A 13,306-nucleotide genomic window follows, 5' to 3' on the forward strand; every position below is an offset into this window, starting at 1 on the left:
ACACTGGGAACCCTGCTCAACTTTGCATCTCTTCTCAGAGGATGAGCATGGGAGGGGGTGACTGTCATTCTATCCTTCGGAATCAGCAGGTTCCAGGCCCAACCTATAAGGGGCCAGGGTGTGGGTAAGCCTTCAATTACCCAGAGCTCCCAGCTGTGTCCTCAAAGTCACTGTTCTCAACAGCTCCCTCAAGCTGGCTCCTTGTCCCAGGCTGGCCCATGTGGCTTATCCTTTATGCCCTCCTGTTTGGAGCTCAGGCCCTTCCAGCTGTGGTGCCAAGCCTCATCCACTAGATTTAGAGTAAGGAGCTGGCTGAAGCTTCTGGAATGAATGTCCTATGATATAAGCTACTTAGAGGGACTGGTAGCCTAGCATGGTACACAACATGACCAGACTGGGGTTGTCCTCTCCAACCACCTGACCATGTGACACCCATCATCAGGATGTCAATGGGTTGGATATAAATTCTAGAACCAGACTGGAGCTTTTATCAGGTGGTCCAGAGGAGGGGACCCATAGGCGCCCCTGGGTGAGGACTCTTGGAAACACTCCTACAGGAGGAGACTTCATTGGGCTGGGTTGCTCCAGTCCCTAGCACCCTGAGGTGAAGGCCATGTTTAGGCTTGTGGAACTGGATGAGAGAGGAGGCCCCCAGTGCTCGGTGGGTACAGGGAAGGGTAAGGGGGGCTGAATGGTACATACGTGCTCCCTGAAGATGAAGGCCAGGATGGCTGCCGAGAGCTCTACCAGGAAGATGATCAGGATAAACAGGAAAAACTGTAGAGAGAGGGCAGCCATGAGGCCCACGTGGGGCACCATCTTCCCGCGCACCCTTCCACGATAGATGGAGTGTACTCATCTTGTAAGACAGACCTTCGCTGCCATAAATCACTGTTTTCATAACAAACACACCAAGGATCTACCTTTGGAGCCACAGAGTTGCAATAAAACATATGAGCAATGCAGACAAAATAAATCTGTCTTCCGAGCGCATGGTCACTGAGAGAGGCTGCGGCGTCCGACCTGAAGAGCCTACCTGGGGATCTCGGGAGGAAGCTGCTGCTGCTGCAGCAATTTGCCTGGGCTCCCTTTGGGGACATTTCCCTCTGTGAATTATCCAAACTGTGGGATCCTGGATCCTTGGGGTTCCCAGGCTGGGTTTCCCACCCCATCAACCTCAAGGCCACTTTTTTCTTGCCCCAGTGCCTCTGTTGCCATGGAAATAGAGAGGCCATGCTGTCTTCAGTGGAAGCAGGGAAGGCATGTTGTCTTCGGCTGAAACGGAGGTGTGAGGTGGTCAGAAAGGTAGTGGGACTCCCAGAGAGTCCAGGGAGGGAGTTAGATGTTCAACACAGAACTCTTCTGCTCCACTCACTAAATTCCTGTTCCATAGATTAACCAGGATGCTCCGGTGTGGGGCTCTCCCAGGCTGGGTGGTCCCTTGTGCCAAAGTTGAGCGCTAGCCTCACTCCTGAGAGGCCTTCCTGACCTCTCCCAGCAGGCCCTATCCACATCATAGCATCAAACAGAGGCACCCCAGCAGATCCCTACTGTAGGACTTTGCCGCTCACTGAAGGCTGCCTTCCTCCAGCACCCGAGAGGCCTCAAAAAGGAACAAATTGTCATGGCGCCCCCGTGATGTGCTGTGTGTCTCAGGCTCTGGTCCTCACCAACACTGTTTTGAACATAGGAAGAAGCACTTTGGCTTTCCTTTGCCAGTACAATTGCAAACTCCATACCCTAGATGAGCCAACAGCAGAGGACCCACAGTGAGCATACACAGAGGCTGGTCCCTATATCCCATCCATCCCCTTGGCCACACACGGGCTGGTCAGCCAGTATTGATGACTCGACCAGAAGGAGATGGAGATGTTGGGCTTAGCCTGAGGATATCTCAGGTCCCTCTTTCCCAGTAACACAGGACTGGTAATGAGGATGGATGATATAATGGAATGAAAATGTCCGCATGAATGAAAGTATCTCCAGGCCACTTGCATAAGCTGTAGAACACACCTCTTGCTAAGAACTAAGCCATGACTTGTTGGATGTCCTAGGGCATGGTGGATGACTCTGAGGGGTTTTCTCTCATAATATTCTTTTCCCATCAGAAACTCTATCACTTTATCCTCATCCTTGGAGACCCCAGTCATGTTCCAACTATGGCTTTTCTGCTCCAACACAGCTTCCCTAGAGAGCTCCCAAACTGTTGAGCATTCTTTGGGAAGAATGAAGGATGGCTGTAAGACACAGACAGGTCCCTAGACCTGCCAAATAGTCTGTCAGTGCAATGCCCAAAGAGAGAGGGCCTATCTGAGACTATCCACAATGGGACCGTCTCCCTGGCCCATGGCTTTACCGAGGGAGTAACCCGTGGGTTCTCTGCATCCCTGATGGCCCTGCACTCCACTGTTCCAGGAGGTGGATGGGGGAGGCACTCAGGTTCAAGCTGCCTCTGACCTCTGACACAGACCCTGGCCTTGGGATGCATGGCATCAGCCCCTGACTTTCCCATGGCTGTCTCTATGACTTTCTCTTGTTCATAGATGAGGAAGCAGAGGCTAGAGAGGTGATGACTGGTCCAAAGGTATGAAGACTGGAAAGCCCCAGGTCAACCCTCTCCTTCTTGGGGCTTCCTGATGCCTCTGTACTCAGAGAAGGCCCGCAGCCCAGGGGGAAGCCTGACAGCTGAGTGGCAGCCATGCTGGAGAAAGTGTGAGACAGCCAGACACACACAGGTGGAAAGTTGACTTGATCAGGAAACCCAGAACTTCTCAAAGACTGGAGTAGTCTTGGGCTGAGGACAAGGAGCTTCCTAGGTCTGGGGTAGGACCCTGGCTGCTGCTCCCCCATCTTTTCTGTCAACCTTTGACCTGGCCTTCATGAGTCTGGCTATCTCTGAACTGAGCAGCCACTGAGAGAGTGTCCTTGCAGTCCCCCCTCCCCCCCTCCCCCCGTCCCCAGGCAGAGATGTGGCATGTCCACTTGGCTGGTCTATGAGCTCTCCAGGGCCCCTCCTTGCTCTGTGTCCTCCCTGACTGTTGGCAGGCTCTCAGGCTATTGACCCCACAGTGATGTCTGCAATGCTGGTGGTATCCAGGAGTCACAGATTATGGTTGGCACATGCCCACGCATGGTCATTTTACAGTGTCCGTGAGACTGTAGGTGACGAGATTTGCTTGAGAGCAACCTTGCTGCTGTGCTTGGAAGACCACAGAACCCATGGAAGCCTGGCACCGTCTAGGAAAACAGCACTGCCATGCCCTTTGCTCTCGCCGGTCTCCTGTCTGCAGCTTGGGGGGAGGGGCATGTGCTCCCCAGTAACCCTCCATTTTACTGCTGAGCTGTGGCTCTACGAGGAGGTGGTATTGCCGCCAATTGGAGGTGATTGCAGGCGATGGTGCTGCAATTTTGGGGTGACTGCAGGAGCTTTCAGTTCTTAAGAGCTGTGAATGACCAGCTCTCTTTCTCTTCATTTCCCACACATCAAGTCACAGCAGAGCTACGCTTGAGATGCACATTTCCCCAGTGGATCGTGAGCACAGACTGATAGATCTGGTTGTCCCCGTTTTGCACATGAAGAGTCTTAGTGCGGTTCAACAGCCAGTCCTGGGATGCACAGCCAAATGTCAAAGCTCAAACTCTCACCAACACCTGGATCTGTCACCTCCCTGTGCCTCCATCCCAAAGCTTCTGAGATACTCTGGGCATGAACAAGCCAACACACACAAGGCAGACACAGGCTCACTCTGGGGTGGGCTGCACAGATCTGAAGCCTCAGGAAAGACGTCAAGAATGAATGTGGCAAATCTTGGCCTGGGAAAGGGGAAGAGAAGCCTGCAGGGGATGCTCCTACCCAGGGTAGATCTGCCCTGCACAGGGTGTGAATTTCAAGAGGAAATTTCAGGTTGCAATACCTACACTGGAGACAGTGCTATTTCCGCTGCCCTGGACTCCTCCAGCCAAGTGACTTCCTCCTGCGCCCACAGCTTCCTGCTGCTTGGGACTTTCCCCAGGGAATCAACGATGCCCTCCCAGGGACTTCCCACCTTTGAGGTTTGAGCACTGAGGTTGGGGAGCCTGGGTGCTCTTACCTATGGAAAGGTCCTGGTTCTCCTTCCTAATAAAAAGTCCCCAATGTCCGCGTGGTACAATTCGTGTAACTGTTAAATACATTCACTGTCTTCTCCCCTCCTTCCCTCTTTCACCCCCTTGCCCTTGTTAAAATTAGAATCTTTAGGTAAGTTGGACACAGGGCTCTTTGTGACATTCAGAGGAGACACCCAGGAAATGCCAGCATAGACCGTTGGTAGAGGCGTGGCAAGAGCTGGTGCTGGGGACGCTGACCCACACTTAGCTAGGCTAGCCCTTAGGTGACCAGCCACAGGGCCAATTGTCCTCAGACTTGGGGTTCTTAGCTTCAGAACCAGGCAAGACTTGCTCCATGTCCAGGCCTTAGTGCTGCGGACCTTGGGGCCAGGATCCTGAGATGGCTAAAGCCAGGTTCTGTTTGCCCTGTCCAGACAGCCAGGCTAAGGAGGAAGTCAAAAGCCTTCAGGGAGCCAGAGATGCCACCAGGGTCTGACTCGGTGGCCCTCTTCAACAGGAGCAACCACACAGCCAGCTTCAGCTTGGGAAAGAGAACTGGTTGGAACCTTTCAGGAAAACCTTCCAGAAGGGCTGGGGCTGTAGCTCAGTAGGCAGAATGCCTACCTAGCATATTCAGTCCTGGGCTGAATCCCCAGCAGTGCACAAACTGGAGGCGGGGGCACATCTGGAATCCTGGCACTGGGGGGGTGTGGGCAGGAGGAGCAGAAGTTCAAGATCATTATTCCTGCTCCCCTAGCAGCTTGGGCTTACATGAGACTGTCTTAGAAAAACAGAAAAGCTTCTCAAAGTGTCAATGCCGCCTCAACGCCACCCCACCGCATGCATACCACCAGTATGTGTGTTTGCACACAACTCACACACTATTACATAAGCCACAAAGCGTACAACACAGGTACACACGGCATATACACATGGTGAAACACATATGCACACGTAATATGTACACATGCCCTCATAATAAACTATACAGGGTACCACACACCACACATGCACACAAAACAAACATTCACATATACTCGCACACACATGCACACATTTAGAACACACATACACACATGCCTACAGCCCTAGTATATCCCTCTTGCACATGATTTTGGCCTGCCCAGATCTGTTCTGGGTTAGGGCCTGAACAGCCCTGGTTTGGATGGCAGGAGTCTGAGTATTCTGCCCTGCCTCTGATCCTCACTGATTTTAGGTTTGGGTGAACTGGGCTTGGGAGCAGGGTGAGCAGGGAACAGATAGCAGCAGAGTGATAGGGAGGGAAAGAAAAAGGAGCAGGAAAAGAAGCTGAGGGAGAAGCAGAGAGGGGAGAGGAAAGGCTGATGCAGAGATGAGAAGGACCAAGTGGAGACAGAGAGGGTCAGCTGGGACTTGGCTGGGACAGCTCTCAGCTGTCCTAAGGGAACTAGGTTGATTCAGCCTGTCCCTAGCTCTCAACCTTCTCCTTAAACTTCACAAAATACAAATGGTCCATTCTCCTCTCCAGCTGGCAGCGTGCAGGGCACACTTAGCCGAGGCTGGCAAAGCAGCAGAGCACAGGCTGCTCTCAGCCAAGAGCACAGGCTGCCTTCCGGGCTTGGCTGCAGGGACGGACCCGTTAACAATGATGCATCCCTGGAGGCCAAGGAGAGGCAGGGAAGGCACGACCTCTCTCTCTGTCTCTCTCTCTCTCTCTCTCCCTCTCCCTCCCTCCCTCCCTCCCTCCCTCCCTCCCTCCCTCCCTCCCTCCCTCCCTCCCTCCCTCCCTCCCTCTCTCTCTCTCTCTCTCTCTCTCTCTCTCTCTCTCTCTCCCTCCCTCCCTCCCTCCCTCCCTCCCTCTCTCTCTCTCTCTCTCTCTCTCTCTCTCTCCCCCCATTGAGAAAGAATCTAACACTGGCCTTGGCCACACAGCGGTCCTGTATTAGCCTCCCTAATGCTGGGATTACGACAGATGTATACCACCATGTAGGGCTCACAAAGCCTCGTTTTATGTGTGCGTATTTGTATATGTATTTTCAATCAGCATACAATGTTAGTGAGGCTCTCTCGGGCATCTTCACACCTCTTTAGTTTGGGTTGCTCCTCCTAGTACTCCCTCATCTTCCCCATCTCCTCACCTCTTCCTTCTTAGCATCCCCAATCCTCATTTCATATCATATGTATTCTAGTATCTTCCCATCCCTCCCTTAAAGCCTCTTTTCCCCTCCTCTCTTGATCCCTTGCTAGTTTTCTGGCCTCTACCCAATACTTACTCCCACATAAATACACATAAATAAAAATTAGAAGCTTGGGTCTGCATGAGAAAGAACACGAGCTATTTGTCTTTCTGAGCCTGAGTTATCTCACTTAATGTAATATTTTCCACTTCCACCCATTTTGCCTGCAAATTTAATAAATTTCAGTTTTCTTTATGGCTGAATGAAAAAATCCCATTGTGTATACGTACCACACTTTCATTATCCACCCATCCATTTCCTGGCTATTGTGAACATATCAACGGTGAACATGGGTGGGCAAGCCTCTCTGTGGCAGGATATGGAACCCTTTGGGTACCTGCCTAGGAGTGGCACAGATAGGTCCTTCTAAAAGCCCCCCCCCCCGCAGCCCTGCACGCTCCCAAGACGGAGCTGCTACATGGGAAGCATGTAGCACGGAGCTGACTGATGGGAAGGGACATTCCACTAGGGGGCACCCGCGGGTCTCTTTGTCTCTCCCAGGAAGTTGGCCATGTCATGCTCTGAGAAATAAAAGGACCTACAGCTCCCCTGCGGCTCATGCACAGGCCATTGCACTTCCTCTCTGGGAGGTGGAGCGCACAGCTATGGTAGGAATGAGCCACATGGGGGTGTCTTAATCGGGGAGGAGCCCCAGGCCAGATGTCTTCCTCTAGCAGGCCTGGTGCCACTGGTGAAAAAAGCAGTTTCATGACTTGCAAGGCAGTGCTTTTGATCTCTGCGCACTTGCCTGTGTCCTTGCTCAGGGAATCCCCCTGGGGTCTCACCTGAGTGACCCGCCCTCCAGGAGTAAGGCATTGACCAGTGTTTCCTGCACTAGCTCCTGAGCCTGATGCTTGTGCTGGGCCTCGGTTGGCCCATAGTTTGTGAAGCACCCTCCATGGGTCCCCTACGAGGAAGTCCTTCAGCCCACCCGCCGCCAAGGTGGCCCTGTCACTGAATTGCATTCCATCTATGCACAAGGAACATTTGCAGGTTTGAGGTGTGTATACATTCCTATCCTGAGCAGGAACTCTGCAGTAGGGCTCAACATTGAAGTTCTCTTGGCCCCAGGCCCACAGAAGCTCCTGGAAGAGAAACCCACCCACCAAGACCAGGACAGCAAGCCCACCTCACTGCAGCCCAGGGGAATCCAGAGAAAGACCATCTGCTGCTGCTTGGTCTGCAGCGCTTCAACCTCCTCAGGCGGGCTGGTCAGTCCCTTGACAGTCAAAAATGCCGAGGCTGAGCAGTTAAGACGCCAGATGGGAGGCACAGAGCAGGGTACGCACTCACACCCAGGCTTGCCTCCTGCCTAGTACACCCTCAGTGGCCAGGTCACCTCTCACAGCTTGGGCATGAGGGAGAGGACAGTTACTCCAGGGCTCTGACCCATCTTTAGCACCAAGGGAACTGCAAGGGTACCCCCCAAAGCAGGGGTAGAAAGTTGTGATGGTTAGCATGGACTGTCAACTTGGCAGGATCTAGAGCTGCCTAAGATGCAAGCCTCTAGCCGTGTCTGTGAGGAAGCTTCTAGGTTGGGTTAGCCACAGAGGGAAGATGTGCCCTATATGCGCATCACCACCCCCATAGGCTGGGACCCCAGAATGAATCACAAGGAGAAAGTGAGCTGAGCACCAGCATGAGTCTCTCTCTGCTTCCTGGCCACAGAGACAATGTGACCACACGCCTCAAGCTCCTGCCATCATGTCTTCCCCCCTTGATAGACTGCACCTCCAAAATGAGTCAGAAGAAACCACTCCTCCCCTAAATTGCTTTTGCCAGGCAATTTGTCATAGCGATGAGAAAAGTGACAAATACAAAGAATTAACAAGCAGCTTCGGAGAGCATTCCATATCCCCTGGGGACATGGAGAGCTGCAGGGTGATCTGTCCAACAGTCAGCTTGACTTCATTGCTAAGGTTCTGTAGATCAGAGCCTTGGGAGGAAGGACACCGTCATAGCCAACACCAATGTCCTCAGTGGACTGCACCCCGAGAAGCCTGGCTGGTTAGACTCAAGAGGCCAAGGCCACTCCCAGAACTGGGAGCAGAGGTCCCATACAAGCAGCAGACCTAGGAGCTGGGGAGCAAAGATCACGCACTGCCTTGCTCTAGAGGGCAGTCCGCTCAGCTCAGCCCCCAGGGGGACTTGAGCATGAACACAGCCAAGTGTGCAGTGACGCAGGGCACTGGTGTGACTTTCTGAGGGCAGGGGGCCGGAGAAGCCAAGTCCCAGAGGCATGGTGGGAAGTCCCAGGGCAGCACAGGGTCACTCTGTGATGGATGGTGAGGAGTCAGAGCCGGGGAGAGGAGGGAGACTGACTTAGGAGGCAGCTAAGAATCTTCAAACACTAGAGTTCCAACAAGCCATTCTCATACTACTCGTCACTGCTGAGCTATGAATGAATGCCTTGGGCCTCTCAACTGGTCACAAAGCTAAAATGTAAACGGATGACACTAAATGCAGTTATCAACTGTTTCCTGTCCCATAGCTAAGCGGCAAGCTTATGATTACACAGTTAGCTATCTCCTATCCTTAAACAGCCATCTTGGTTTTGGGGCTACTCAGTACAGACCGTAGCAGACCCAAAGTTAGACTAATAGAATGTGGTTACCTATTTTTTCCATGGTTGGTCTAGGCAAGTGAAGAGCATCTTCCATGTCACAAAGCTCAGTCATCAACCCGGGCAGAACTGAGTTTTCATGTCTACCTCAAAAGTCTCACTGGACCAAGATTTGAGGAACCAGGTTCTTCGTGCTTCCACACAGGCTCATCTTGAGCCTCCAAAGCCTGCCTTTCTACTTCTGTCAAATTCAAAGCTCTCTCAACCTCTCCTCTGATCTCTGCTCCGTGTTTCTGTAAAGTTACTCTGGGATGTTGTCCCTGACCTTAGGCCTCCTCACCCAAGGGTGAGACGACAGCCTGGTGCTTCGGTAACAGCCTCTGCACCAGTCTCCTGCAGGACTGCGGGTGAGCAGCTGGACATCTCAGCGGGCTGGAGGCTGAACCCAGGACTTTGTTTGTGGCATGCAGGTTCTCCACCCCGCTGGGTTACACTCCCTGACCCCAGGACCCGCTGGCCTTACTGCTGACAGTCACGGAGGTGGGAAGAGCTTTTTGGATTCTGAAACCATGTTTGGCTTGGGAGTCAGCAGCCGTCTACCCCACCCATAGCGCTGCAGGTAGAGTCAGGGTGAGGGATGGGTCACTCACAAATAGCAGCAGACACCTGTTCTCTCGGACAGCCCCGCAGCAGCCCAGGAAGCCCAGAAGAAACAGCAGGCCACCCATGGCCAGGACGATGTAGGCGCCAGTGGTCAGCAGGGGGTTCGTAGCCACGATCTCCCGGAAGCCAGTGGGATCCACGAGGACCCAGATGCCAACCCCCAGCAGGCAGGCTCCTCCCAGCTGTCCATAGGCAGGCACGGAGAAAAGAGGACAGACAGACAGACAGACAGTGAGGTTAGATGCCCCTTCCACAGCCTCCCCTCAGTGCTGAGGTCTGCAGGATTGGGCAGGATCTCAACATGCTAAGCCCAAATCTCCACAGTCCACAGGCTACTTGGAGTCTTCCGTGGGACTCAAAGTGGCCCGTGTCTCCTTGGCCCTCAGCATAGCTCACACCCTCTCAATCTACTTTCTGACCTGTGTGCCTCTGCAGGCTGTGAAGGGCTGTGTCACACACGGTGTATTTGTGACTTTCATATGCTTAAATGTCACACAGCTCCAAGTTTATGAGGTTTCCACATTGTGGCCCAGGGGAAGTCAGTGACTTGCAAAAAGGTCACCTCTCAAGTTCCTGGCAGAGTCAAGGCTGCAGCCTAGATCTCCCTGACATGGAATAAATCTCCATGGACAAGCTCTGAGAGTGACGCTGAGCTCCCAGTGGCCACACTAGCGGCAGGGTTTGCTCAATGGACTCCCACTCTCATTCTTATTTTTCTTTTCTTTCTTCTTTTTTTTGTGGAGGGTTCAAGACAGGGTTTCTCTCTGTGTGTGTGTAGGCTTGGTTGTCCTGGAACTCACTCTATAGTCAGGCTGTCTCAGAACTCAGAGATCCACCTGCCTCTGCCTCTCAAGAACAGCAGGTAGGTTGGAGGTCACTGCCAGCCCTGGCTGACCCAGCAGGTCTGTAAGCTGTGGGCTGGAAGGCTGGGTGAAAGCCGTTGGCTGGTGCATCAGGTGGGTGGGAGGAGAGACTGGAGGAGAAGAAGGCAGCTGCAGGAAAGGCCAGAGCTGGTTGCTGCACCTAACTTTTGCCTCGGTTTCCTTGCAAATCCTCCAGTGAGATCTGCTCCTCTCATCTCTATGGGTGGCTTTGGAGTTAAAGCCATCTACTGAGAGATGACAAGGAGGGTCCAGGCATGGGAAAAATAGGCCTGGGTTCCCAGCTAGGAGAACCACTTTGTAGACTGCCTAGCTCCAAGGTCCAGGAAGTGGGTGTCAGGGAAACACATGAAGATGTGAAAATGGACAGGCAGAAATGTAGACAGCCTATCACTGCCAGCAAAGGGACTATTCCTTCAGGACTGTCCCAAGGGGCCAGTGGTGGTACCTGAGCTGGAGGGTAGGGTTGGCCAGAGAAGACCTTCGAGACCCAAGAAGTGGGGAGTGGGGCTCTGTTACTGGAAGGGGCCTCAAGCCTGGGTAGGGAATTGGGTGGGCTGGCATGGAAGAGGCTTCCGGATGCCGGCATCTCTGCCCCTTCATACACAGCCCATAGTTTGGAGGGAGATGGACAAGCTTGTTCTAGTCACCCTGTTATCTATCTTGCTAAATTTGCTTTGGTGAGTCTTTAAGAGATGAAGATGTAAGTCAGGTGGTGGTGGCACACGCCTTTAATCCCAGCACTCAGGAGGCAGAGGCAGGTGGACCTTTTGAGTTCAAGACCAGCCTGGCCCAGGACAGTCAGGGCTACACAGAGAAACCCTGTCTTGAAAACAAAAATAAAACAAAGAAAACATGAGAGATGAAGATGTTGAGGTTCAGAGTGATGAGATGTGCTTCAAGCTGCAGAACCTGGTGCTAAGGCAGGCTCCTCCTAGAAGCTCCCAATTAGACAGGTGGCTACAAGGCTGGCCTGAACAGCTCTGAGGTCACTGCCTGATCGTGTTGGGGGTGATGGTTAGCAGGCTCACGTGTGTGTGTGTGTGTGTGTGTGTGTGTGTGTGTGTGTGTGTGTGTGTGTGTGTGTGTGTGTGTGTGTGTGTGTAGGCCATAAGTCACTCCCAGGCAGCTCTGTCCCTTGATACTGTTGCTGTTCCCCCAGGAGCCATCCATACTGTTTGTGAGGCAGTGCTAGGTAGGCAAGGACCCTGGATGTCTCCCAATTGTGTGTCATCACTCTGGCTTTTTATGTGGATTCTAGAGACTGAATTTGGGTTGTAAATGCGCAATCTCCCTAGTCCCGCTAGCCTATCCTTTGCCAGAGGCCCTCTCATCTCAGGACCTGGCTGAATTGTCTACTTGAAGGGAGTAGCAGTGGGGACTCAGGAGTAAGGCAGTCAATGCCAGGCCTCCCAGGAAGCCGACTGGCCAGGCTCAGCCACCTCTGGCTACTCAACTTCCTGGGGCCATTTTAGGGAGGAGGCTAGGCCTGTCACCAGCAGAGGCCAGAGACCCAGGGGGACACCTAGGGAACACCCAGGGGAGACCCAGGGGCACTTACAAATACGAAGAAGTTGAAAACAAACATCAGATACTTCATGCAGCTCAGACAGTCGCCCTCCATGGTGCTCCACCTAGAAAACACAAGGCCCATAATTCTTCACCTGGAGACACTTGACAGATTCCTCCAGTTGTAGACCAGCCCAGCCCCACCCAGCAGACCCAGTAACAATTCCTCTCTCAGGGGCAAAGATTTGCCCATGAGATTAAAAAGCTGAAACCTTGCAGGGTTCCCCCTTCAACTTCGCTGAAGGATTCTTCCTGCTATTTCCTCCCTCTTGCCCAGACACTCCCTGAACACCAGGGACCTTGCCCTAGAGACACAGGTTGGGAGATGGGGACAGTTAAACGGATAGTGGTTTTCACTGGAAGGCCTGGCTGTAGTCAGCAGTTCCCAAAACGGGTTCCCTGAGGCCAGGCAAACCCTGCTTATCTTCAGTATTCTTCACTCCCAACACTCACCCCCATCCCCAAAGCCCAGGACTCAGTCCATCTCCAGCAGGCTTAGGGGCCGGTATCTTGGATTGGGAGCAGACAAGTCCCCTGTGGAGGAAACCCTGTTTTCAGGTTGCTCAGGGGAATGATGGATGTTTGATAGAGGCAGGCCATTACATAGATAATACCCTTCAATCCTGGCCTGGAAGCATGGAAGCAGGCCAGCATCAAGGGCCAACCTGACCTGGTGTGAGCCCAACTCTTTCACTGGGGGTGCAGGACAGGGGAAGTGCAGTGGAGAGCAGGCTGGGAGTTGCCTCCTCATGCTCTTTTACAAGACAACCCAGGGAGACAGCAGCGACAGCCTGGACCTGTTGCCCAGAGGCCCCTCACCCAAGAATCCGAAGGTCCTAGGCTTACAGCTGCATGTCATACAACTTACTGCTTCAAGCAGACTAAAAACTCGAGGCTTGAGAGGTACTCATGTGTGACACAGCCAAGTGCTGACTTAGGATTGGCCTGGGATCCCTTACACCACTAGAGCATCACTGATAGGCATCATTCTTCCTGAAGAGTTGAGAACTACGAATGTGGCCAATGACATGCAGCCAGCCGTCCTGGGGCAGCCCAGCACCCTGCGGGCACCACCTGCTGGGTGGTTATTCAGAAGAATGCATGGGCCTCAGGGAGACATGCTTCCCCAAGAGCCATGGCCAGAGTGTTCACTGAGACACTTACAGTGTCTAGGACAGACTAGCACAGTGACATCAGTTAACACAGCCTCACCAATGAGTGAATGAATGCGTGGTGGAAAAGAGAAAACAAGAAGACCAAACGGCAGAGTCCGCAACTCAGAAACAGAGACCCGTATGCAAGGGAGAGAGGGAAGGGGACAGGTGACA

At 53.0% G+C, this 13,306-nt stretch overlaps 1 protein-coding gene across 4 annotated transcripts in view; it reads right to left on the minus strand.

Annotated features, from left to right (window-relative positions):
• Positions 1–13,306, minus strand: part of Tspan18 (tetraspanin 18) — a 133,334-nt gene that overhangs the window by 9,513 nt on the left and 110,515 nt on the right. For all 4 annotated transcript variants that reach the window (XM_040745897.1, XM_005064891.4, XM_040745898.1 and 1 more), the window contains 3 exons: positions 11,971–12,043; positions 9,516–9,710; positions 703–777 (listed from right to left, as the gene is read on the minus strand). In XM_040745897.1, the coding sequence (XP_040601831.1) occupies positions 703–777; positions 9,516–9,710; positions 11,971–12,033 (333 nt within the window). In that variant the 5' untranslated portion in view covers positions 12,034–12,043. The remainder of the gene's footprint in view (positions 1–702; positions 778–9,515; positions 9,711–11,970; positions 12,044–13,306) is intronic.

Source organism: Mesocricetus auratus, unplaced genomic scaffold (assembly GCF_017639785.1).
Source record: "Mesocricetus auratus isolate SY011 unplaced genomic scaffold, BCM_Maur_2.0 Super-Scaffold_100004, whole genome shotgun sequence".
Classification (NCBI taxonomy): domain Eukaryota; kingdom Metazoa; phylum Chordata; class Mammalia; order Rodentia; family Cricetidae; genus Mesocricetus; species Mesocricetus auratus.